The 24,248-nt window shown below is 47.8% G+C and overlaps 2 protein-coding genes across 3 annotated transcripts in view; both read left to right on the forward strand.

Annotated features, from left to right (window-relative positions):
• The window catches only part of METTL16 (methyltransferase 16, N6-methyladenosine), a 49,939-nt gene extending 42,751 nt beyond the window's left edge, over nucleotides 1-7,188 (forward strand). The window contains exons 7-9 of the mRNA XM_050958812.1: nucleotides 387-476; nucleotides 3,172-3,345; nucleotides 3,452-7,188. Coding sequence (XP_050814769.1) covers nucleotides 387-476; nucleotides 3,172-3,345; nucleotides 3,452-4,069 — 882 coding nt within the window. The 3' untranslated portion in view covers nucleotides 4,070-7,188. The remainder of the gene's footprint in view (nucleotides 1-386; nucleotides 477-3,171; nucleotides 3,346-3,451) is intronic.
• A 2,566-nt stretch (nucleotides 7,189-9,754) lies between these two features.
• The window catches only part of POLQ (DNA polymerase theta), a 155,841-nt gene continuing 141,347 nt past the window's right edge, over nucleotides 9,755-24,248 (forward strand). For both annotated transcript variants that reach the window (XM_050955976.1, XM_050955983.1), the window contains exons 1-4: nucleotides 9,755-9,786; nucleotides 12,786-12,968; nucleotides 19,514-19,644; nucleotides 22,221-22,377. In XM_050955976.1, the coding sequence (XP_050811933.1) occupies nucleotides 12,800-12,968; nucleotides 19,514-19,644; nucleotides 22,221-22,377 (457 nt within the window). In that variant the 5' untranslated portion in view covers nucleotides 9,755-9,786; nucleotides 12,786-12,799. The remainder of the gene's footprint in view (nucleotides 9,787-12,785; nucleotides 12,969-19,513; nucleotides 19,645-22,220; nucleotides 22,378-24,248) is intronic.

Raw genomic sequence — 24,248 nt, forward strand, 5'->3', positions numbered from 1 at the left:
TGCTACCATAGCTACCTTGTAGGGATATTGCAGTATTCCCATTTTGTAGAAGTGGAGGAAAGTGGTTTGCCCAAGACAGTACAGTATGTCAGAGGCACAGCTGGAATTAGAACGTGGGACCTCCCTAGCCTACCCTGTTCGCATTCTGTTACACCATAGTGCCTAAAGTGAGTTTAATTCTTAGGGATTAAAGGTGGATTTAAGTTGCCTTTTTTATTCTTGGTAAAGCTCTTTCGTGTGATAAATTTCATGTGACACTGTTGGTTCAAAATCTTAATTTTATAACAAATCTGAAGTTAGACTAATACGTGTGCAAAACAGAATGACATTTAATTCACTAGAGATGAAAGTTAATGGCTGCCTGACCAAGTTTCTCCTTCACATAGGTTCCTAAAGTTACCCACACTGAATTCTGTCAAGGCCGTACCATGAGGTGGGCACTGGCATGGAGTTTCTACGATGATGTCCAAGTACCTGTAAGTGTCTGTGTTTTGGTTTGTTTTTCATGGTCATCTACACTTTAATTGAGGGTGGCTTTAACAAGTATTTCCTCAACAACACAGCTATTCCCCTTCAACCTAGAGTATAGGGCGTAATTGTTACCTGAGCTGCATTTCCTGCATGGCAGTACAAACCTGCACCATAGCCAGTTAGAGGCTTGTTCTGCACACCCCCCCCACTCCGCCCCCCGGTCCATCCATTACATGTCATGTGGTGTTTGTATCAAACCCAAACATACTTTTAGATAGGCTTGGCAGAATTAGATTTTTATCAGTAAATGCAGATAAACATTCATTTCACCGTACATGCACAAACTGATGAAAAAATATTTTGATAATCAAAATTTATGGATAGGTAAAGTAAGGAAAATACTGCTTGAAAAAATACTAGTTTGGTTTAATTTAAGGATATTTATTTTGTATATTTTGACACGTGATGTTTGTCATAGTTCAGGTCGGGCAAGGGCAACCACACTCAGGCCTTCAGCTCCCCAGGTTTTGCCTCTTCTGGTTTGAGAAACATATCCCTTTCCTTTCTAACTGGGGTATTTCCAGACTTCACAGTTCCCTGCTTACACTGTTATCCCCAGCAAAGACTGGTTGCCTGACAAGATCCTGCTTGCTTTCTCTTAAGAGACAGTTAACAGGTGCAATTGCTACAGTTATAAGGTACAGCACTTCCTATGCAAGCCTATTTGATTCTTAAGGTAAAAAGTATTACAGAGAAAACATATTTAAAAACAAGAAAAGGACCCCCACACACGCTAATAAGCTTGCCAGAGTTAATCCCAACCCTAGCATGGATTCTGACAGGAACAGTCCTTCAAACCCCCTACCGAAGGGGGATTTCTTGTGGTTACAAGTTCATCACAGCTTCAGCTCAGAACAAGTCCCCAATATTATGAGGCCTCAGGAGGCCCAGTCCTTCCAGCTCTACCCTACTGATAGGGGCTCTCCGTGGACCAGGGTTCCTGTCCATTTGCTGGATCAGGAAGAAGGCCATGAGCCAGTTTAAAACCAAGCTATTTATCCAGAAACCCTTTCTTTGTCTGTTGGACTTGAAGAATCCAGTTTCTACTACAGTAGAACCTCAGAGTTATGAACACCTCGGGAATGGAGGTTGTTTGCAACTCTGAACAAAATGTTATGGTCGTTCTTTCAAAAGTTTACAGCTGAACATTGACTTAATACAGCTTTGAAACTTTACTGTGAAGAAAAATGCTGCTTCCCCTTCATTTTTTTTAGTAGTTTAACACAGTACTGTACTGTTTCATTTTTTCTTTGTCCGCTGCTGCTTAATTTCATACTTCCGTTCCAAATGAGGTGTGTGGTTGACTGGTAAGTTCACAACTCTGGTGTTGGTAACTCTGAGGTTCTACTGTAGTATATGTGCATCTTTCCAGGGAGGTGGCTTCTCTGGGGATGTTACAACCTGAGTGAATTTGCCTAGTTACTCTCTGTTGTTCTTCTATTTACCCTTCCTGTGACACTGTGTGTATTTCCATGAGAATACACACAATGTACCCCAAAGGCATTAATGCTAATTCAATAGGGTTTAACTTAATTCCATAAAGTTTGTTCAGAATATTCCAGGATATTGTCAGTCTCACACTGGTGACAGTTTGTTTTTTTTTAATGGTCGTAAAGCTTTAACGTTTAGAGTCTCAATGTCTGTCATTGATAATTGTCTGACCCCACCATAATTTTCCAAGCCTTTGAAAATTTAAATGGATAAAAATTAAAGCTTAAAAAAAAATCTGTCTAATTTGTATTAAAAAACAAAAAAACTAATTCTGCCAAGCCTCTCTATAGAGAGAACTCAGGTCAGCAAGGCTTCTCTGATGGGCTTCAATGTGAGCTGCAGGTTCCCTGAAAATCAGGCCACTTTCACTTCAGTGCTTAAATAATAATTTAGCAGCAAAAAATTACCCCCTTATGAACATCTGAAAATATCCAGGTCCTTACATTCACATTAACAAGCTTCAGTTCAACTTACATAAGTATCGATATTAAATCAAAGCCTGCTTCTCCTTTTTGGATCAGTATGTGTATACTTTTTGCACAGGTGTTTGTGGTAACTAATTTTATAAGAGAGATGCAGTGATACACCTGTGTGTGATCAGTATCAAAACGTTAATGGCTTTCAGATGTAGTACCAAGAGAAACACTTATAGTAATTTGACAAATGGCAGCTGAAGGAAAGCATAATTGATTCTTTCTAATATCTTAAGGTAAAAGTCGCCCCTGTGCAGCAGGCCAGTACAAAGCATATGCATCTCTTAAGTCCTACGTAAAACCCTCTTGAAGGCTTAAGTGATACACAGGCCATGACAGTGAATGTACATGGTATTACAGTAGAACCCCATTTATGCGGTTTAATTGGCCCGGGAGCCAGATCAGATAATCAAAACACTGGGTAGACCCAGGAATGGGAAAATGTGATGCTTTAATGTCATCTAGCCGCCACAAGAGAGATCACCTGCTTCTGGCTCTGGAGTCCTGGTTGTTCCGTAAATGTGGAGAGTCAGTTAAGGGAGGATCGGATAAACAGGGTTCTACTGTACGGACATTGGCATGATGCAGACTCTTTGTGTCCTGGGTGTTAAAACCGTCCCATTAGTGTTGCACACTTCTGATGTTTGTAATTCATTTGTTTTGTTGCTTTTTTCAGTCACCTCCCTCTAAAAGAAGGAAGTTAGAAAAGCCCCGGAAGCCAATTACATTTATAGTGTTGGCATCCACAATCAAAGAATTATCCATCAAGGCTTCAGCTATGGGCTGGGATGCTGTGGAAGGCATAGCAGTGGTTACAAAGTGGATAGAAAAAATACTGACTGATCTGAAGGTACAGTATTAAGCATTACCTGTTAAAACAACATGCTGCTTTCAGGCATAAATGTAAACTTTTTTAAAGTAGAGTGATTGTAACGTTCTGCTGTTTTCTACAATAGGTTCAGCATAAGTATGTTCCCTGTGGAGAAGATGAAGTTAGTCTGTTTCTAACAGCCATTGAAAACTCTTGGGTTCATTTAAGAAGAAAGAAACGAGAAAGAGTAAGGCAGCTACGAGAACTTCCTCGAGCTTCTGAAGATACTCTGCAAGCAATGGAAGAGGAGAAGAGCAGCCAGAAAGACTCAGACAACCCAGAGTGTGAACAAAACAAGACTGAAAACTTCGAAATGGGGTCAGTGATACTTGATGAGGATGTCAGCTCAGCCAAGAATGACAGGCAAAGGGAAGATTCCCCTACCAAAGAAGGGAACAATGAGGAACTCATGGACGAGGAGGACATAGAAGCAAAGCAAGAAGAAACGTTAGTTGGTGAAGACTCCAGTGATGCAAAGGAGGAGCCTGATGCTTCAGAGGATGCTGGCAATCTAACAATGGAAAAAGGACAAAGTCCCAAAGGAACTAGTGGACACTTTCTTTTTAAGTGTTTAATAAATGTGAAGAAAGAAGGGGATGATGCATTAGCAGAGATGCACTGGGTTGAAGGCCAGAACAGAGATTTAATGAACCAACTGTGCACCTACTTACGAAATCAAATTTTTCGACTGGTTGCTAGTTAGCCCTTATTCAGAATATGGTAGGAATAGGTCAGTTCTAGATTTTTTTTCTGTAATCTTTTTAATAGACTAAAAAACTTTTTGTGCTAGCAAGGTTTTTAAGAAGAAATGACCAAAATTGAGATGAAAATCAACTTTATTTTTAAACAGATCCTTTTTTAAATACAAGGAATCATAGGTATATAACAATGAGGGGTAGGAGAAACAGTGCTTAAAAAGCGCTTCAGTGTTCTAGCTGTAAAATTGCTTCATAAATGGAAACCTATTTTAGCGGTAGCTCTGTAGTTGGTTTCATATGGCAACATTACAGCTGATTTCTGGTCTTTCTGATCTGACTTGGTGGAAATGCAGTTCTCTTTGCTGAATAGAAATAATCATTACAATATTAAATTTTTACATCATTATTACTGCAGGAATATAAGGGTTTTTTCAGCCCTTATTCATATAGATTAGCCTGCAACTCTGTGTATTGTCTTTTGCAGCTAGGAATCTTCCTTAAAGGGATGGCACTTGCCACCCTCCTCCATCTCCCTTCCCTATATGTTTGCCCTCAGCTGAGTGACATTTTGATAACAGGTGACAGTTTTTTAAATGACAGCTCATAAAAGCACAAAATAGTATGGGAGAGCTGGGTAGCTTTACAGATGTTCATGAATCTTGAATTTTTGTTAATGGGCTATATTAGATTCCACTATTTAACAAATATCAGGATTTGCATAGATTTTTCTGCTTTTCAAAAGTTTAAAAATGAAAAATGATTTGTGCTCCTCCTCCAGCATACAAGTTAAGAAAAATTTAACTGTGGCACACATAGTTTTAGACCATGTATCCCCACTGATACAAGAGATGAAATGCAGTGTGGCGGTTTCAAGCAATTATTCCTGAAAGATTGGGCTGCACTTTAAACTTAAATTTCTTTGAAGAATTTAATGAGGGTGGGGTGAGAGAGAGGGAATTAGAGTATATGTCCCTCATCTCCATGGACCAGAAAAACTCATCACAGAGGATAAAAGGTTGGATAGGAAAACAGATTAATATGATGAACAGTGAAGATGGGATGGGGATAGAATTCAGCTGTAGAACTCACAGAATTTGGAGTACCAACTGCTGAGGTCTTATGCTTTTGCATGTGCTTAAGGGCCCTGTGCCCTCTAGTTGGAGCCATACTGCCAGAGTTTCCTTGGCCACTGCTGTACCTGGAGTCTGTTTCCCTCAAGTGCTATATCCCCACAGCAGGGATTCTGCATCAGGCTGCATTAATCTTCTGGTGGTTTTCACACAGGGTTGGTGGAGGAATTATGGGAACTGCTATCCCCATCCACCAACCAGCCTCCCAAGGGATGAGCTTGTCCATGCAGAGGTTCTCCACAGGGTGTGGAGAGGACAGGATAGTTGATACTCTCTCTGGAAATGGCAAGATCTGTTAGTGGAGGGTTCTGAGGTGGCCCAGTGATAGGAAATGAGTTGCAACATTAAGTATGCATTATACTGGTATGGGCCATAGATATAAAGGTGAAATCCGCAATAGGAGAAAGATATATTATTGACATCTTGTAGCAAATGCACCTACCTGCTCATGCTGTTGGGATCACTCTGAATATGTGTTACTCATCAAGGGTTCAAAAAAATTCAGCAGAAACTGTACATCTGTCTTTTGCACCACAGCAGGCCAGAGAAGCAAGATACGCTATTTAAGTCCTGTCCTTAATCTCTGAACCTCTGGTAAACAGTTACACAGTATTGGATTTGATATTATAAAATCGTTCTGGTACTTCGGTTTTTATTAAATTATTTTATTTGGATCAGATTTTAAGAGAACTGAGGTGACTGAAAGGAAATGGAGGTGATACAATCTGACCTGGACCATTATCTTTTAAAAGAATGCACTAAATGTTGTCAAATTGCCTGAAAATGTCATGATTTCCTTGAAGTTTCATATACTGCAAGTAAAATTAATACTATGGTTGTTTACCATAAAAGTAAAAAATTGAGAACATATTTGTATGGAAGAGACTCTAAAATATTTATGCCTTTGACTTAATGGATTCAATTTTGAGTTAGAAAGATCAATGTTTTTCCTGTGTAGCAGTGAAGAAAAATTCTTCTGAGAGAATTTGATTTGTTCTCAGGTTTCATTAACCAACAGATGTCATGCTAGTTAACGATTTTATCACAGATAATAGGCAGTGGTTTATATTTGATTAGGAAAATGTTATATATAGCCCTTAAAGTGGGTTATTGATTGTACAGCCCTGTGGTTCTCAAACTCTGGCTTTTAGCCTGCTGATTTTGCACAGAGCTGCTTCCTAAAGCAGTGATGCTTTATGTTAATTGTAGTTTAATCAAACTTAAGAGTTTTGAGAGGTTCTTTTGGGCACCTGAACTACGTAAACAAAACAAAACAAAAAAATCCAAGTCCCACAGAAACCAAAGCCTTCTGTGCCAGGTTTGGCTGTTCCATGAGCTTCTGAAAGGTGTTTTTTTAGTGTAAATTTACAAAGTATGGTCTTTTGGAAATGTAATTAAAAATCAGAGGGCAATGTTAGCTCTAGAGAGAGGGGGATTTGGGACCAGCTGTTCTGTGTGGTAGCTTCCTTTGAAAACCAGCAGAAACAGAGTCAGTGCAACTAGCAAGAGTTGATCTTTATCATAGGAACAGTGCTGATTCTTGTGCTGCACAGGGCAAAGTATAGCATGCCTATGGTTGAGGTGGCCAATGGCTCCAAGGGAAGCTACGCTGCCAGGTAGGAAAAAGGTCCTACAGAAGAGAGGCAGGCAGCCTCTGGAGTGCAGCTTCCATCTCCAGAAGATTCTTGGAATTGGCAGGGTTTGGTGCCCATGTTCCCTGTGTTACTCAATATCCCCTTCCTCTTTGAAAAGAGCACTTGTTGGGAGGGCTGCAAGTTGACCTTGACATGTAAGTTACTCATTTTGCACATTGGCTGAATCCAAATCAGTGAATCATGCTGCTTTATGCGTGTACCTCCATTTTCCATCCCCTTTCCACAGAATATGTAACTGACACTGTTTGTTGCTGAATGGAGCCCAGAGGTTATGTATGACCTGTCCACTTGTGTAATATATCAAAACTCACATATAGCAATCTTTGTTCCCAGCGTTAATTGGATTGTGATTAGTATAGTTTATCGTGTCTTACAATATTATGGTTTCTGTTCTGTCCTTAATTGATATACACATTTATTTTTGAAGCTTAATAAAAAAAAAACCTTCTACTTAAAGAATAAGAAACATGTTAACTGGGATGCTAAACATAACATTGTTCAGTGGTGGAAATGAATTTCTGGAATTAACAGGAACTGTACAGCTACAAAAATGAAAAGTTATTCATTCACTACATGCCTTAAAAGTCAAGCTGCATCAGAAGGTAATATTTGAAGAGAGGTTTACTCTCCTTGCCGATGGATAAGTTAACCTTTTAACTGCTGCTGAATGTATAAGGTAGAATGCAGTTGCTGAATGTACCAGGAACATCTTAACATGCATCTCCATGAAAAGCTTAATAGAGAACCTACCATTAAATGACTTAGGAAGGAATTCATGGTCTTTATGCACCCCCTCCCTCTCTCCCCCAAATGTCTGCTGCACACTTCCGGAGGCACTGGGAGGGAGGGGGAAGAGCAGGGAGGGGATGCACTTAGAAGGGCAGGAAGAGGACGGGGGCTGAGCAACTCCAGGGAAAATTAGAAGCCAGTTTAGGGGTTCACAAAAATTTTTTGAGAACTACTAGTTTGGATCATTGTATGTTTCATAGCTGTTTGGCATTTGCCCTCTCTGACAAAAATGAATCTATGAAAGTACTGGCTGTAGGTTATTCCTCCATTACTTTTGTTAACCAGCATGGACAAGGATTCAATTCTCATGCAGTAGCAGGCTACTTTTAATACGTGTGCTGAACAAATGTTACCCTGTTATTGGTTGTTCCTTTATCACAAAACCATCATCGCAAGTGGCAGTTATCAGTAGTAGCAGTTCATCTGTTATCTTATACTCAGGTTGTAAACTCTTTGGGGCAGGGCCTATCCTTTGTTCTGTGTTGTACAACAGGGTACTGGCCTATGCCTAGAGCTCCTTAGCACTATGGTAATAAATAGGCCACAGACTGGCTGGACAATCTCAAATCCTAGATGATATGAGGTCTGAGGAACACAGCACTGCAGCGTGGAGAAGCTTTACTGTTACTTTATCCCTTCTCTGGATGAATGGGCAACTATAGTCTCTGCGACTGTCAAAATGGAAAATGTGATCCCAGTTTTCTCAGGTGCTGTGGATGAGGGGGGAACAATGACCAGCCCGTGGTCATCTTTGTAAATTTGCCCTGCTTCTACCCTGCGGAGGGGAGTGTTTAGGTGCTAAAGTGGTGCAGTTGGGGAGGTGGTATGTTCTCAGAGCCAGCTCCAAGATTTTTGCTGCCCCAAGCAAAAAAATTTTCCCAACCCCCGCAGCCCTGCCCCAACTCCACCCCTTCCCCGCCCCATTCCAACCCCTTCCCCAAATCTCCGGCCCTGCCTCCTCTCAAGTAAGCCACATTTCCTCTCCTACCTCTCCCCCCCAGAGAGGGGAGAAGGCAAGATGAGCTGGTGGGGGCAGCAGCCCCCCGCCCCCGCTGCAGCTCACCTCCATTCTGCCTGCTCCCCTGAGCGCGCCGCTGCCGCTCCGCTTTTCCCCCTTCCCTTGCCGCAAAACAGCTGATTCGCGCCCCAAGCCTAGGAGGGAGGCGGGAGAAGCGAAGCGGTGCGCTCAGGGGAGCAGGCGGTAGTGGAGCGGAGGTGAGCTGGGGGGGACCGGTTCCTCTGGGTGCCCCCCCCGGGTTACTTCCTGCGGCCCTCCCCGCTCACCTCTGTTCAGGGCCAGCTCCCAGCTTCTTGCATCCCAAGGGGGGGGGGAAGTAGTCGGAGTGCCACCCCTTGGAGCACTGGTGCTGGAGCTGGCCCTGTGTGTTCCATTGCTTGTTTAGTGTGAAAATAAAAAAGCATTAGAGCTGCCAGCTGCATTGTGTCCGGACTTCCCAACGCCCAAAACCCAGTTGGCTGGTTCCGCAAGGCGAGGCCTGGATGCTGGACCCCCGTGCTTCCCTCTCGCCTGGGAACCTGGGCACCCTTGGGTGGGGCTGTTGGCCCCTATCGGCTCCATGGGAGGGGAGCCAGGGCCTCATGCCCGCGGGCGCTGTGCGGCTGTACTTGCAGGGGAGCGGCTCCCTGCCTGGCTGCAGGGCGCTCACAGCCTGAGGCGCGGTGCGAGGCCGCCATCAGGGTCTCGGCACTCGGGGCAGCGCGTCGTTAGCCCTGGACGCTGCGGCGTCCCCGACCCCTGGGGCGCGGGCGCAACCTGACCGCCCAGCGCCAGGGGGCGCTAACGAGCTGAGCGTCCCCCGCGGGAGCCTCTCTTGAGTGTCTCCGCGGCCGCACGCTCTCTGATTGGCTGGCCGCGCGCTCCGGTCCCGTTAGCCGGCACCCCATGGGGGGCGGGGGGCGGCGCTGGGGTTTGAATGGCTGAGCGGGAAGATGGCGGCGGTTGGGCATTGGGGCCCCGTTCCCAGGCTGGTGGCGCCAGGAGGCCGAGGCGGGGCGGCCTGGCCCGTTCCCCACCCGCTCCCGGGGGCGGCAGCCAGTTCGGGTCTGCGGCCCCCGCCCGGCCCGTGCTGAGCCCCCCGCCCGGCCTGGAGCGCTCCCTGTGGGGCAGCGGCAGCCCGAGCCGCTCAGGTACCGCCCGGCGCGCCCGCTCCTGGGGGGAGGGGTGTGTGTGTGACCGATCCCGGCGCTGCCACCGCGGTGGGGAGTCGGCTCCAGCCGTCGCGGGGGCCCCTGGCAGAGCTTCCGGGGGCGCCGGCTCCTGAGGCGTCTGGTCCCAGCCTGGGTGCGCCGGGGACAGGGCAGCGAGCGGCCTCACCCGCCGGGCAGCGGACGGGAGCCGGGCCCCGCGGCGAGGGCCACCCTGTGATGGGCCCTGGGCAGGAAGCCGCGAGGCGCAGCGCCCCTGAGCCCCCGGCAGGTTCTTGGTTCGGAGCACAGGGCTGTTTGGTACCAGCGCGCTGGGCGGGCCCGGCACTCAGCGTGTGGGGGAGGGGGGCAATGTAAAGGGGAATCAGAAATTTTCCCCCTTCCTGGCTAGAGGGAGAGACAATGCCCGTGACTTGTAAATTCTTATGGGTCAGGAGCCGTTTGTGTGTGTTGTCAGCGCCTAGCACAATGGGGCCTCTAGGTGCTACCAAAACACAATTAATGCATAGTACTATTTCCATTCCTTGGGAGAGAAAAGGAGGCTCATAATGTGCTTTAATAAGGAGAGTAGAGCAAATTGGCAGGGTGATTCATTTGGATGCAATAAGCTGATTGCAGCTCCATGGTATCTTCAAGCACACAGCCTTGCGGAGTGACTTTCAATTTAGTGTTTAATATCCTGTGTCTTCATCCCCTTTCGAAGCTCTTCTGTAAACACTGACATCTCTCAGACTAAGCTTGCAGACATTTGCCACTTTATGCTTGATATAATGCTGTCAGATCAAGGCAAGCAGGGTCGGGCTGGGTCAGTGTTTGGATGGGACACGTCCTATAAAATGATTCAATAAGTGACACTCCTGAGTCACCTAGTGCTAGCTGGTGTTGATGGAGGCTTGTACTGTGGGGTTAAAATTATCATTGTAGATGTTCAGGCTTGAGGTGGAGTCCAGGCTCTGAGACCATCCCCACTCACGAGGATCCAGCCTGAACCTGAACAGCTAAATTGCTATTTTGTGGCTTTGAGCATTGGCCTGCTAACCCAGGGTTATGAGTTCAATCCTTAAGAGGGGAATTTGGGGATTGGTCCTGCTTTGGGCAACAGGTTGGACTAGGTGACCTCCTGAGGTCTCTTCCAACCCTGATAGTCTATGATTCTATGAATGCCAGCTCTGCAGTTTGAGCCTGAGTCAGTTGACCCAGGCTCTGAGACTTGTTGACATGAGTCTATTTGTAATGTGTGTAGCCATACTCTAATTGCCCCTTGAAAGTCTTCACTCTATTGTGTGGTGCTGCTGCCTTTCATTTTTGAAGGGGATTGGGTTGCTTGATCCCTTTGGATCCTTAGTATCTTAGTTTCTGTGCTGTGGGATCTTTGAAGGTGAAAGGTGCTCTTGAAAGCTGTAGACAGTCTTTTATTTTTTGGGGGTAGGGAGTGAACCTCTTACCAGTGCTAGCTCGGGGAGGCAGGATGTGCTAATGAGGGTTCTAAATTAGCTATGGCAAGGCGGCGGGGGGGTGAAATCTGGGGCAGAATTGTGGCAAAAGCTGAAAATTTCTGCTCATTGTGTAAATGCACTCATAAAAAGGAAACAATATTAGGATGAATAAGAAATAGGATGGAAAATATAAGGACCATTATAATGCAGGGGTGGGCAAACTTTTTGGCTCAAGGGCCACATTGGGGGAATAGAAATTGTATGGTGGGCCATGAATGCTCACAAAATTGGTTAGGGTGTGGGCTCTGGGGTGGGACTGGGGATAAGGACTTTGGGGTGCAGAATGGTGCTCTGAGGGGTTTGGAGGGCGGGAGGGGGATCAGGGCTGGGGCAGGGGGTTGGGGCGTGGGGAGAGGCTCAAGGGGTGTGGTTCTGAGCAGCACTTACCTCAAGTGGCTCCCGGAAGCAGTGGCACATCCCTTCTCTGGCTCCTACACGGAGGCGCGGCCAGGCAGTTCTGAACGCTGCTCTATCCACGGGCACCACCCCTGCTGCTCCCACTGGAACATGTAGGAGATGGAGCAGGGCCATGCTACTGCTTCCGGGACCTATGTGGTGTGGCGCCCCAGCCGGAGCGGGGCTGAGCCACATGGTGCAGCCCCCGACCCAGCACCCCAGCCGGAGTACTGCAGTGGGGCCGAGCCGCGTGGTGCAGCCCCCGACCCAGCGCCCTGGCCCACCAGAGCGGTGTCGAGCCACGTGGTGTGGCCCCCGCCCCGGCTGGAGTGGGCTGTAGTTTGCCCGCCCCTCTTATAGTTCTATTAGCATCTTAATCACCCTCAACTGGAAGCTGTGTTCGTATGAATCGCCCCATCTCAAAAAGCAGGGAGTTCAGAGATGGGCAAAGAAAATGGCTTGCGATATAGAAAAGCTCTCATATGCAGAGCGAGAGAATATTTTAGAAGGTAAATAAAAAGGGAGATGATGAAAGCATAGAATATAATGAATGGATTAATGTAGGTAGATCAGGAATTTCTTGCGACCCTTTCTCAGATTATAGATTTAGAGATATTCAAAGAAATTGAAACACGGTGAATTAAAAACTGATGGGAGGAAATACTACTCATACAATGTGCGATTAGCCTGTGGATCGTTGTGGCTACGAGCTTTAGCAGAATTCAAGAGGGACTGGACATTTAAGTGGATGGCAAGAATATCCAGTATTAGAATAGAAAAAATGAAAATAATAAGCAGTATTTTTGGAAGGGATATAAACTCTCATTCTTCAAGCCATAACCCAATCTCCTAACTATGAGAGGTTAGGAGGAAACTTTCTCTGGGGGGCAGGTTATTCTGTATGGTTTCTTGCACTTTCCTCTGAAGCAGCTGGTCCTGGGTGCTCTTAAAGACAGGATCCTTGATAAAATGGACCACAGCTCTGATTCAGCATGGCAGTTCCTGTGTTTCTGAAAGTTTAGTGCATAAGTCATAAGTGTCATATTACTCACTATGCTGCCTCTGCTGATGTTGGAATTTTTCCCAAAGGGCGATGCCAACAGATGAATATTCCTGATGACCAAGCAGACAAGCTGCTCCTAGCAAGCTGGGGTCTTCCTGAAGTAGTTCTGGAGAAATACCACAGTCTGGGAGTAGTACATATGTTTGCATGGCAAGCAGAGTGCCTGATGCTTGGACAAGTCCTGGAGGGGAAGAACCTAGTTTACTCAGGTATGCAGACATCTGACTGAATCATGCACTGTAACAGGCTAAGATTTTGTCATGGATATTTTTAGTAGAAGTCATGGATAGGTCATTGGCAAAAAAGAAATATTCACGGAAGCCCATATAGCCTGAAGCAGGGCAACTACGCAGGGGCTAGGAGCTGCCTGCAGCAGCGGGAGGCTGTGGGATACCTCTGCCACCTGCAGCTATGGGGGTCTGAGGTGGCTGGGAGCTTGGGGGTTTGCCCACAGCTATGGCAGCTAGGAACTGTGGGGTGCCCCTTCTGCCTGCGGGGGCCAGGAGCTGCAGGATACCCTTGTCGCCAGTGGCGGCCGGGAGCTTGGGGGTTCTGCCACCAGCTTGGAGCTTGATGGTTCGTCTGCTGGTGGCCTGAAGCTCAGGGTTTCCCCGCAGCTCCTGGCCCTCATGGGTGGCTGGGGATCCTGCAGCTCCCAACCATTGCAGGCTGAAGTCATGGAGGTCGCTGGAAGTCACGGTTTCTGTGACTTCTGCAACCTCTGTGACTAAATCATAGCCTTAACTATAGCTTCACTAATATAATATAAATGATTTTACTGCTGCTAAAAGGTGCTGGGCTGGCAGCTCTGAAAGCTGAAATCATCTTTGCCTTAGAGGAGATACAGCACAGATTGCAGCAGGGCAAGTTACTGGGCTCAGCTCACTGATGTGCCTCTAACCTGCTTTGTTGAGACCATCTCCAGATAGGAGGAGGGAATCCAGTCTCCGTGGCCATTTTCTTACTTCCTGTCATCTAGGAACTGAATGGAGACCCACTGGCTTGTTTTACATGAGTGACTGAACAGCCACCAAAGTGGTAATGACTTTTAGTTATTGTGGACCAGGGGCTGAGTATGAACTAGCATCCTTAAAGTGAAAGTCTCTGAGTAAAATTTTCAGACACACCTAAATCCCATTTTTAAAAGTGGCTTAGACATTTGGGCACTTCGGAATATTTTCCTTTGTATGCAGTTCTTCGAGTGCTTGCTCATATCGATTCCAATTAGATGTGCGCGTGCCGCGTGCACGTTCGTGGGAAGATTTTTACCCTAGCAACACTCAGTGGGTTGGCTGGGCGCCCCCTGGCGTGGCGCCACTATGGCACCGAATATATACCCCTGCCTACCCATCTGCTCCTCAGTTCCTTCTTACCGCCCATGTCGGTCGTTGAAACAGTGGAGCGCGGCTTAGCTGATCTCCACCTCCCTAGCTATTCATTCGTTCTAATACTTATTGCATATATAGTTATTCTCTCTAGTTCTAGTTAATACTTTTATTAATTTTTTGTAAACGTAGTTAGTGTATATAGTTCAGAGGGTTGGGGATTATCCCTTTCCCTCACCTGGTGCCCAGGCCCATGCCTGGCTCACTGGCTTTCAAACTGTGCTCGGCTTGCCGCAGGCCGATGCCCACAGGAGACCCTCACGACTCCTGCCTCAAGTGCTTGGGGGAATCCCATCTTGCAGACAAGTGCCGGATCTGCAAATCCTTCAAGCCACAGACGAAGAAGGAGCGGGACTTTCGCCTCAAGCAGCTCCTAATGGAGGCAGCCCTCACTCCTCCACCTTCGGCACCGGGTGCTGGACAGGCCGCATTGGGGAGAAGTGCCTCATCAGCACCGAAGTGCGCCGGCACCACGAAGACATCTCGGCACCAGCTGGCACCGGCCCAGAAACCTGCCCGGCACCACTCCCTCTCCCCGCGAGCCAAGAAGCTCAAAGCTCCTGCGGCTTCACTATCTACACCGCAGTCTGAGCAACAGCCTAAGTCGAGCCGCCCGGCACCAGTAACTGCCGCGGCACTGACAATGTCAGCACTGTTGATTCCGGCCTCACAAGGGCTGTCGAGTCCGGTGCCTGACAGCTCCCCAGCGCATGTCTCGGTAGAGCTCATTGTTCCCACCACTCCAGAGACATTTTCTACGGCGAGGGAACTGATTGCATTAACGGAGCCCACCCTGCCTCAACCCCCGGCACCGCCAGTGCGGGTTATTCAGTCAACAGGCAAGCCTGCCATGGTAAGACTGTCCTCTATCGGCACTGCCGAGAGGCACCATTCAAGGTCGAGGTCCCGCCAGCGTTCTCGATCTCGTCCCGATCCCGACGCTGCTCGCAGTCCTGGTACTGATCTCCCTGTCAGTGCCGGTCGTACTCGCGGCATCACTCGAAATGCTGCTCGCTGGCCTGATACTCCAGACACCGATCCAGCTCCTGGCACAGTCGCCTTAAATATCAATCTACAGGTAGAGGAAGTCCCGGAGGTTGAAGACCCTGTAATAGACATACTATCGGCAGATACGCCAACTCGTGTGGCTTTACTATTCATCCGCTCCATTCAAGCCAAAGCGGACACCATCTGGCAATCCCCAGCCTCTATCCTTCCCATGACCAGAGGGGTGGAATGAAAGTACATGGTGCCCTCCAAGGGGTACGAGTACTTATATACGCACCCTCCTCCATGCTCTCTGGTGGTCCAATCCGTGAATAAGCAGGAGCGCCGTGGCCAGCAAGCCCCCGCCCCAAAATCAAGGGAGGCTAGACGTATGGACCTGTTGGGACATAAAGTCTACTCTGTGGGGGTCCTCCAACTCAGGGTGGCGAACCAGCAGGCCCTGCTTAGCAGATATAATTATAATACCTGGCAGGCTGTGGGCAAGTTCACTGAACTGGTCCCACAGGACTCCCGCCAGGAATTCCAGGCCCTTCTGGAGTAAGGAAAGAAAGTTGCATGGACCTCCCTCCAGGCCTCACTCGACACTGCCAATTCGGCAGCCAGAACCGTGGCCTCCGGAATCACGATGAGACGGATATCCTGGCTGCAAGTGTCAGGCCTACCTCCTGAACTGCAGCACACCATCCAAGACCTGCCGTTTGAAGGCCAGGGTCTCTTCTCTCAGAAAACGGACCCTAGGCTGCAGAGTCTCGAGGACAATCGGGTGATTATGCATTCCCTTGGGATTAGCATACCCCACAGACCCAACGAAGGTCCTTCTGTAGCCAGCCTCAGCTCCCTTACCCCCCACCCAGGCCACGACAAGACTTTGGCAGAAGGCGTGGTCACGGTAAGCGCAGGCGGCAGTCTGGACCCCACGGGGGCCACAATAACGGTCCCGCCAAACCAGTGACGGGCCCTAAACCGAACTTTTGAAGGTGTGCCCCAGAGCAGAGCACCAGTCCTTCCCCAGGGTCCCCTTCAGTTTTCCAACCACCTTTCCGCCTTCCTCCCTGCTTGGACCCAATTAACCTCGGATCGTTGGGTCCTACGCACGGTAGAATTTGGATACCACCTCCAATTTATTTCGCCCCCTCCCTCTCACCCCCCTTCCCTGTCCCTCTTCAGGGACCCCTCTCATGAGCAATTCCTCTGGCAAGAGGTTCGTACGCTCCTCTCGATCGGGGCTATAGAGGAGGTACCGGAGGAATTAAGGGGCAAGGGATTTTATTCCCAATATTTCCTAATCCCCAAGGCAAAAGGAGGTCTCTGACCCATCCTGGACCTGCGAGGACTCAACATGTTCTTGAAAAAGTTAAAGTTCCGCATGGTATCCCTGGGGACCATCATCCCATCCCTGGATCCTGGAGACTGGTACGCTGCTCTTGACATGAAGGACGCATATTTCCACATCGCCATTTATCCCCCGCACAGACGGTACCTATGGTTTATGGTGCACCGCCAACATTTTCAGTTTGCGGTCCTTCCGTTTGGCCTCTCTACAGCCCCTCGCATGTTCACGAAGTGGCTATAGTGGCCGCCTTCCTCTGTCGTCGGTGAATACATGTCTTTCCTTACCTAGAAGACTGGCTTATTCAAGGGACCTCCGAGGTCCAAGTCACCGGACACGTGGGCATCGTCACGGACCTATTCAGGCGATTGGGTCTGATGATCAATCTGGAGAAATCTACTCTGGTGTCCACACAAAGAACAGAGTTCATTGGGGCCATTCTAGACTCCAAACTCGCAAGAGCCTGCCTGCCACTATCCCGGTTTCAGGCATTAGTTTCAATTATAAAAAGCCTCCGAAGCTTTCCGACGACCTTGGCTTGCACCTGTCTCAGCCTCCTTGGTCACATGGCTGCATGCACCTTTGTAACCAAGCACACCAAGCTACCCCTGCGTCCCTTTCAAACCTGGCTTGCCTCAGTTTACCGCCCAGGCAGAGATACTATAGACGTGGTCACCATTCCTCAGAGCATGTTAGGCTCCCTCGACTGGTGGCTAACACCGTCCCTGATATGTGCAGGACTGCCGTTCCATCCGATGCAGCCTTCAGTGTCCCTAACAATGGACGCGTCATCTCTCGGCTGGGGGGCTCACCTCGGCCATCTTCGCACGCAAGGCATCTGGTCATCTCAAGAGCTAGCATTGCACATAAACGTCTGAGAACTGAGAGCAGTCCGCCTGACGTGCCAGATGTTCCAGCAACATCTGCGGGGTTGTTGTGTTTCAGTGCTTATGGACAACACAACGGCTATGCACTACATAAACAAGCAGAGAGGAACTCGATCCTCCCCCCTTCTGTCAGGAGGCGATCCAACTGTGGGAATTTTGCATAGCCCACTCAATAGACCTTGTAGCGTCCTTTCTCCCAAGGGCTCGGAACACTCTGGCAGGCCAACTCAGCAGATCTTTTCTGTATCACGAGTGGTCGATTTGCCCGGACATTATACATTCTGTCTTCCGAAAGTGGGGCTTTCACCACATAGAGCTCTTCGCTTCTCGCGAGAACAGGAAATGCCAGAGGTTCCGCTCCTTCCAAGGTCTCACCCCGGGCTCGATATCGGACGCCTTCCTAATCCCATGGAAGAGCCAGCTGCTTTACGCCTTTCCACCCTTCCCACTGGTGCACAAGGTTCTCCTAAAGCTCCGCAGGGACAGAGCTCGCCTGATCCTTGTCGCCCCGTGTGGCCCTGACAACACTGGTACACCACGTTGCTGGACCTCTCGATAGCCAACCCAATCTCCCTGCCTCTTCATCAAGATCTTATAACTCAGGACCATGGCAGGCTTCACCACCCAGACCTGCAATCCCTTCATCTCACAGCATGGCTCCTGCATGGTTAACCCAGTCGGAGTTATGCTGCTCTATCCCAGTGCAGGAAGTACTCCTGGGTAGCAGAAAACCTTCCACTCGGTCTACATACTTGACCAAGTGGAAGCAATTTTCCTGCTGGTGTCAAACACTGAATGCCACACCCACAGAGGTTCCCATCCCCACTATACTGGATTACCTCTGCTATCTTAAACAGCAAGGCCTCGCTAGCTCATCATTGCGAGTGCACTTGGCAGTTATTTCTACTTTCCACCCAGGAGAAGGTAGTCACTCTGTCTTCTCCCATCCTATGGTTTCGAGGTTTCTCAAGGATTTGGAGCGTCTATACCCCCTTCCTGGGACCTCAACCTGGTCCTGACGAGGCTTACGTCTCCTCCATTCGAGCCATTGGCAACCTGCTCGCTCCTATATCTGTCATGGAAAACAGCCTTCCTTGTAGCCATGACGTCGGCTAGAAGAGTCTGTGAGCTTCAGGCTCTGATGGTGGACCCACCATATACAGTGTTGCACAAAGACAAGGTGCATTTGCTTCCACATCCAGCGTTTCTCCCCCAAATAGTATCAGCCTTCCATCTCAATCAAGACATATTCCTCCTGGTCTTCTTTCCCAAACTGCATGCATCTCGTCGGGAGCAGCAGTTACATTCCCTCGACGTCCGTAGGGCGCTCGACTTTTTTCTATTGACCAGACGAAGCCCTTCCGCAAAATGCCCCAACTCTTTGTTGCAGTGGCAGACCGGATGAAAGGCCTACCTATCTCTTCTCAGAGGATTTTGTCTTGGGTAACGGCGTGCATCCATACTTGCTATGATTTAGCTCATGTTTCTCTGGGACATATTACCGCACATTCTACCAGGGCTCAGGCCTCGTCGGCCGCCTTCTTAGCTCAAGTACCTATCTAGGAGATGTCGAGCAGCTATTTGGTCTTCAGTACACACCTTTGCTTCCCATTATGCCCTGGTGCAACAATCCAGAAATGATGCAACCTTCGGCTCAGCGGTTTTGCATTCTGCAGTATCTCACTCCGACCCCACCGCCTAGGTAAGGCTTGGGATTCACCTACTTGGAATGGATATGAGCAAGCACTCGAAGAAGAAAAGATGGTTACTCACCTTTGTAACTGCTGTTCTTCGAGATGTGTTGCTCGTATCGATTCCAAAACCCGCCCTCCTTCCCCACTGTTGGAGTAGCTGGCAAGAAGGAACTGAGGAGCGGATGGGTCGGCAGGGGTATATATTCGGTGCTATAGCGGCGCCACTCCAGGGGGCGCCCAGCCGACCCACCGAGTGTTGCTAGGATAAAAATCTTCCGACGAACGTGCACGCAGCGCGCGCACACCTAATTGGAATGGATATGAGCAACACATCTCGAAGAACAAGTTACAAAGGTGAGTAACCGTCTTTTTCCACCTCTGGATTCATCCAGTAGCTAATCGCTTGCAGTTTAAGTTTTGACACACTTTTCTTCGATCATATTATTTTAGCTCCTACTAGTGCTGGGAAAACACTAGTTGCTGAGTTACTCATCTTGAAGAGAGTCTTGGAGACCCATAAGAAAGCTCTGTTCATCCTCCCCTTTGTCTCTGTGGCCAAAGAGAAAAAATATTACCTGCAGGTAAGTGGAGTACAGGAGTGTGGGGGTATGGCTCAAAGCTGTCAAATCAAACCTTTTCAGAACCTTAAACATGTGGAAACATTTGTATGAAATGCGAGAGGGGGCGGAATTGGAGCTTTGTGGAAGACAGAAATTCTGTTTTGCAAAGGATTTTGAAAATTGGTTTAGAATAGAATCAGAACAAAATCCGAAACATTGAAAGTCTCTGTGAAGGAATTTTGGGTTGATCAAAACATTTCATTTCAATTTCTACTTTTTATGTTGTGTTTATTTGTGTGTGTGTGTGTGTGTGTGTGTGTGTGTGTGTGTGTTTGTGTAATTTATTTATAGTGTATATATAACAAAAGGTCATTTCAAAACAAAAAATGTGAATGTTTATTCCAAAACCATTGAAACAGGATGTTTTGACATTGTTGGAATACTTGTCTGGTTTTCTTCTGAAACAAACTTCCAGTGTGATGGTGCTGGTCACCTCTCCTTCTGCTGTGTGCACTTCATCCTGCAGTAAGGCTGTCACGTTCTGGGGTGCAATCCAGATCAGAGTGAGGTTGTCACTGCCTGCTTTGCAAACCTCACAAGGCTTTGCTGCTGTAGCTCCCAACCTGACTTGCTCACAACCAGCCTACAGGTTACACACTGTGTGTCTGTGCACAGCTGGAGCCCTGGTCTAGCAGCTCTGACCCCAGCAGCTTGCCAGCAACACACCAGTCACACTTTGGCTTCCATCAGCTTTGGTTACTACTTGCCAGGTGACGCCAACACGCTCCCAGTCAAGGATTTTCCCCAAAACATGTGTTCTGCAGTGTCCAGCTGTTTCCTGGACAGTTCAGTTATGAAGGTTCATTGCCCCAGAAGTGAAAGTAAGCTGGTGCGGTCCAGTACGGCATCCCGGCAAGAGCTAGTACGCCGTGCTGGACCGCATCGACTTCCACGGCGGGGATTGAAAGGGCTCAGAGCTCCCCGCCACTGCGGGCAGCCCAGAGCCCTTTAAATCCCGGCCATGGCTCTGGCGGTGGGGCTGGGGCAGGGATTTAAAAGGCTCTGGGCTTCCCTCAGTGGCAGGAGCTCTGAGCCCTTTAAATCCCTGCCCCAGCCCCACAAAGCTCGAGGTTCCCTCTGGCGGCTAGTGCCCCGGGCACTTTAATTTGCCCCTGAGCCCCGGGGGGCTCCCAGCCACCTCTGAAGCTGGGAGACCCTGGTTGATTTAAAGGCTCTGGGTCTCCCAGCAACAGCTGGTTCCCCAGGGCCTTTAAACCTTGAGAGGCCACACCTCTTCTGGATGAGGCCACGCCTCCCTCAGGACTCCAGCAGTACCGGTAAATCCTGTAAGTTACTTTCACCCCTGCACTATGGAGTCAATTTTCAACAATTTGCGACTTTAATTGGAATTACCAAATTGTTCAGTTTAAACACAGCACTGCATTATTTGTTTTTAGATTTAAAAATAAAATACATTTATTAACAGAAGAAGATAGGAGTTTAAATATTTCAAGTATGACAGAAAGTTAGAAGTTGCCAGCAAATAAAAGTGAAGACGTGCATCTAAAAGTCTAAAACTTAATCCAGCAAGTTTTGATTCAAGACTTTAAGATGGCCTTTCTCACTCCCAGTCTTCCAGCAAGACTGACTCTCTTCTTGGCCAGGATCTCTCCCAATGGTGCTGGTGCCCTTGTCATCTTAGGTGAAAGAGAGAGCTTGAGGTCCTCTATCCCTTTCTTTTATAGGCCAGTGAACCTTTGAGGTGGATTCTTTGGAGGGTTACTCTTCAAAGTAATATGTATTTAAGCAGTAAGGAAGGTGACATGGAATCTGGTGATGAAGGGGCTTCATGCTCTTTCTTCACCCACTTATTTGCTAAATTGCAAATTGTTCTGTTCCTGCCATCTCCTCCTCCTGTCTTGAGGACCCTGTTTACCTCAATTTACATAAAAGTAGTAAACACGCATTCCTTTCTTTAGCATAAGTCTCTTTAATAACTTGTCTAGGCGGGGGTGTGTGGGTTTGAACTTGTTCTAGTAAGGCCGTACAGGGCATTCACAACTTTACGTATAATGTAGCAACACACATTTCACTATATTATTATTTGGCCAATTACACCTCTACCCTGATATAACGCTGTCCTTGGGAGCCAAAAAATCTTACCGTGTTATAGGTGAAACTGTGTTATATTGAACTTGCTTTGATCCACCGGAATGCGCAGCCCTGCCCCCCTGGAGCACTGCTTTATCGCGTTATATCCAAATTCGTGTTATATCGGGTGGCATTATATTGAGGTAGCGGTGTAGTTATAAATGTTCAAATCATATTTCACAAGGCATATTTGGTACAAAGTTTATTACGATAAAGAGCAGTGACTTGGACTGCTCTGCTGTGGGGCGAAAAGTGCACAGTTGAATAGAAAACAGCAGGCACTAGCTGGCTCAGCCATGCTCTTAATCGGGTTATCTGATATAATGTTGAGAATGTCTGTCTGTTTTAGGATATATGTACTGTGCTGATTCCAGTATGCAGCATATGCTGATTGCAAGTAAAGATTCTAATTCTGTGAACAAATGTTCTGTCTCCCTGGCACATAGACTCTGTTTCAGGAGGTGGGTGTGCGGGTAGAAGGCTATATGGGAAGTACTTCCCCTGCTGGACGTTTCTCAGCACTAGATGTTGCTGTCTGCACCATTGAGAGAGCCAACGGACTAATCAATAGACTCATAGAGGAGAACAAGATGGACTCACTGGGTAAGATGCTAGAGCCTGATCTGTCTGCAGGATGAAGGAGCATGTGTATTGTGTACTGTTAATTTTGAGATTATGTGCACTGTATGTTGTCAGTAGCTACCGGTGTGGTGCTCTGCTCTTGTTCGATGATAAGTCAGCTGCGTGTGTTCCCTCTGTGTGCTTCCCCAGCTCTGCGCAAATAACTGACACAGCAAACCCTGAGAGATCCCCAAAGACCACAGACTCTAGTAAAGTACGAAGGAACCTGAGCCAGGTTTATTGTCAAACAAAGCACAATAATAGTTTCCTATAGACTCTACAGGACATACTATGAATATGTGCCCCGTGGCAATGGACACAGCTCAGTCAGTGGCAGGACACTCCGCTGCCCCCTAGGCTGGACAAAGATGTGCACTCCTGGACCTACTTTTATACGGTTACAGGACAGATTACTGATCCCTACTGACATATTGAGGTACAGCCCCTTGGCTCATTAGGGTGCTGTTTCCTCCTTGATCATGTTATTTCAGACGAACAGATCTATCCATCATGCTGTCTTGTCTTTAAGATGCACCTGCCTGTTCCTTGTTATGTCTGTGAAGTGTCCTTGTATTGGGCTGTCCAGGTGCCATCTTGGCACAAGTTCCTCTTGTTAGCACTTACATGTGTGAATGCAGCTGCTTCTATCAACCCTCTTCTTGCCATCTTCTGTGAGCGAGGCCTGCCTCTGGCTCACAGCCTACCTTTTGCTTAGCAATGCCTGGAAGTACTTTGATTTGGCTTCAGGCCTCAGACTAGACCTCTGACACAAAAGTTTATATTTCAGGGCCTCATCTTACTACACTATGTATGTTTAAGACCTTATTTTTTACTCTACTCTTGCCTTGTAGTTCTTGTGCAAAGGAGACAGTCTGTGGCACCTGGGTCTATGTCTCTGACTAAGACAGTTTTTAATTATCAGTAAGTGTATAGGCTTGGACCTGGCAGAACAATGAGATGGCTGCATCCTAGGTGACACCAGTTTTCTCCAGCTTGAATGCGGGGTTTGAAAGTGGAAAATCCCAGAAGGGGATCAAAGAAACCAGTTGTCAGACCAGGTATTTAAAAATGCAAAGGCTGAGAAGTTGAGGAGGGACTCCTGTGCGGATTTCCTGAGTGAGAGGGGATGCTTTTGAGTGCAGGGGTCAGAGCTGAGCTGGAGGGGACTTGGAGTCCTGAAAGGACACTGACCCAAATCTCAAAGAACACTTGAGTGATGAGGAAATGCCATATAGGTGGGGTTTGACTTAAATCTATGTATTTCTTTTGCTGCCTAAAATAAAGGGTGTTTGTTTTAGAAATCCTTCTTTAAAGAATACCTTGCTTTGCCTATCACGTGTCCCTGAAAAGGTTAAACTATAAACCAGAGTGCCCACAAGGTTGCAGCTCTGGGAAAGAATGTGCTGGGAAGTCATGGGTGTGTTCAGCATGGGTCTGGAGGCCTAGGGCTGCAGGACTGCAGATTGGTACCCCTTCTGAAATTGGCAGATAGAGAGACTGCATGTGCCAGAGAGGTTGTTGCCTGTCCAGACCAAGGGAAGTTTAAAAGCACGTTGGCCCAGCATGTGGGACCCAATACAGCAGCCTAGGGAGTGTCTAGAAAGGGGAGCTTAAGTAGGGCTGGGACACTTAATATACAACTTGAGTGTGTATGAGAATCAGGGAAAATGGGGACTGTCCTCAAGGCTCCATGAGACGGAGGTGCTATCAAGGAAAATCAAGCAATCTTCCCTCTATCATGCTGCTTATATGCTTGCTTTGGGAATTCACTCAGGGGTTCTCTGTATGGCTGGAGGTTGAGTCAGTGGGTGGAATTTGTCGCTGTAGCTTGTCTGGGCTGGGCAATGTGACTG

This window comes from Gopherus flavomarginatus, chromosome 1 (genome assembly GCF_025201925.1).
Source record: "Gopherus flavomarginatus isolate rGopFla2 chromosome 1, rGopFla2.mat.asm, whole genome shotgun sequence".
In the NCBI taxonomy this organism is placed as follows: Eukaryota; Metazoa; Chordata; order Testudines; family Testudinidae; genus Gopherus; species Gopherus flavomarginatus.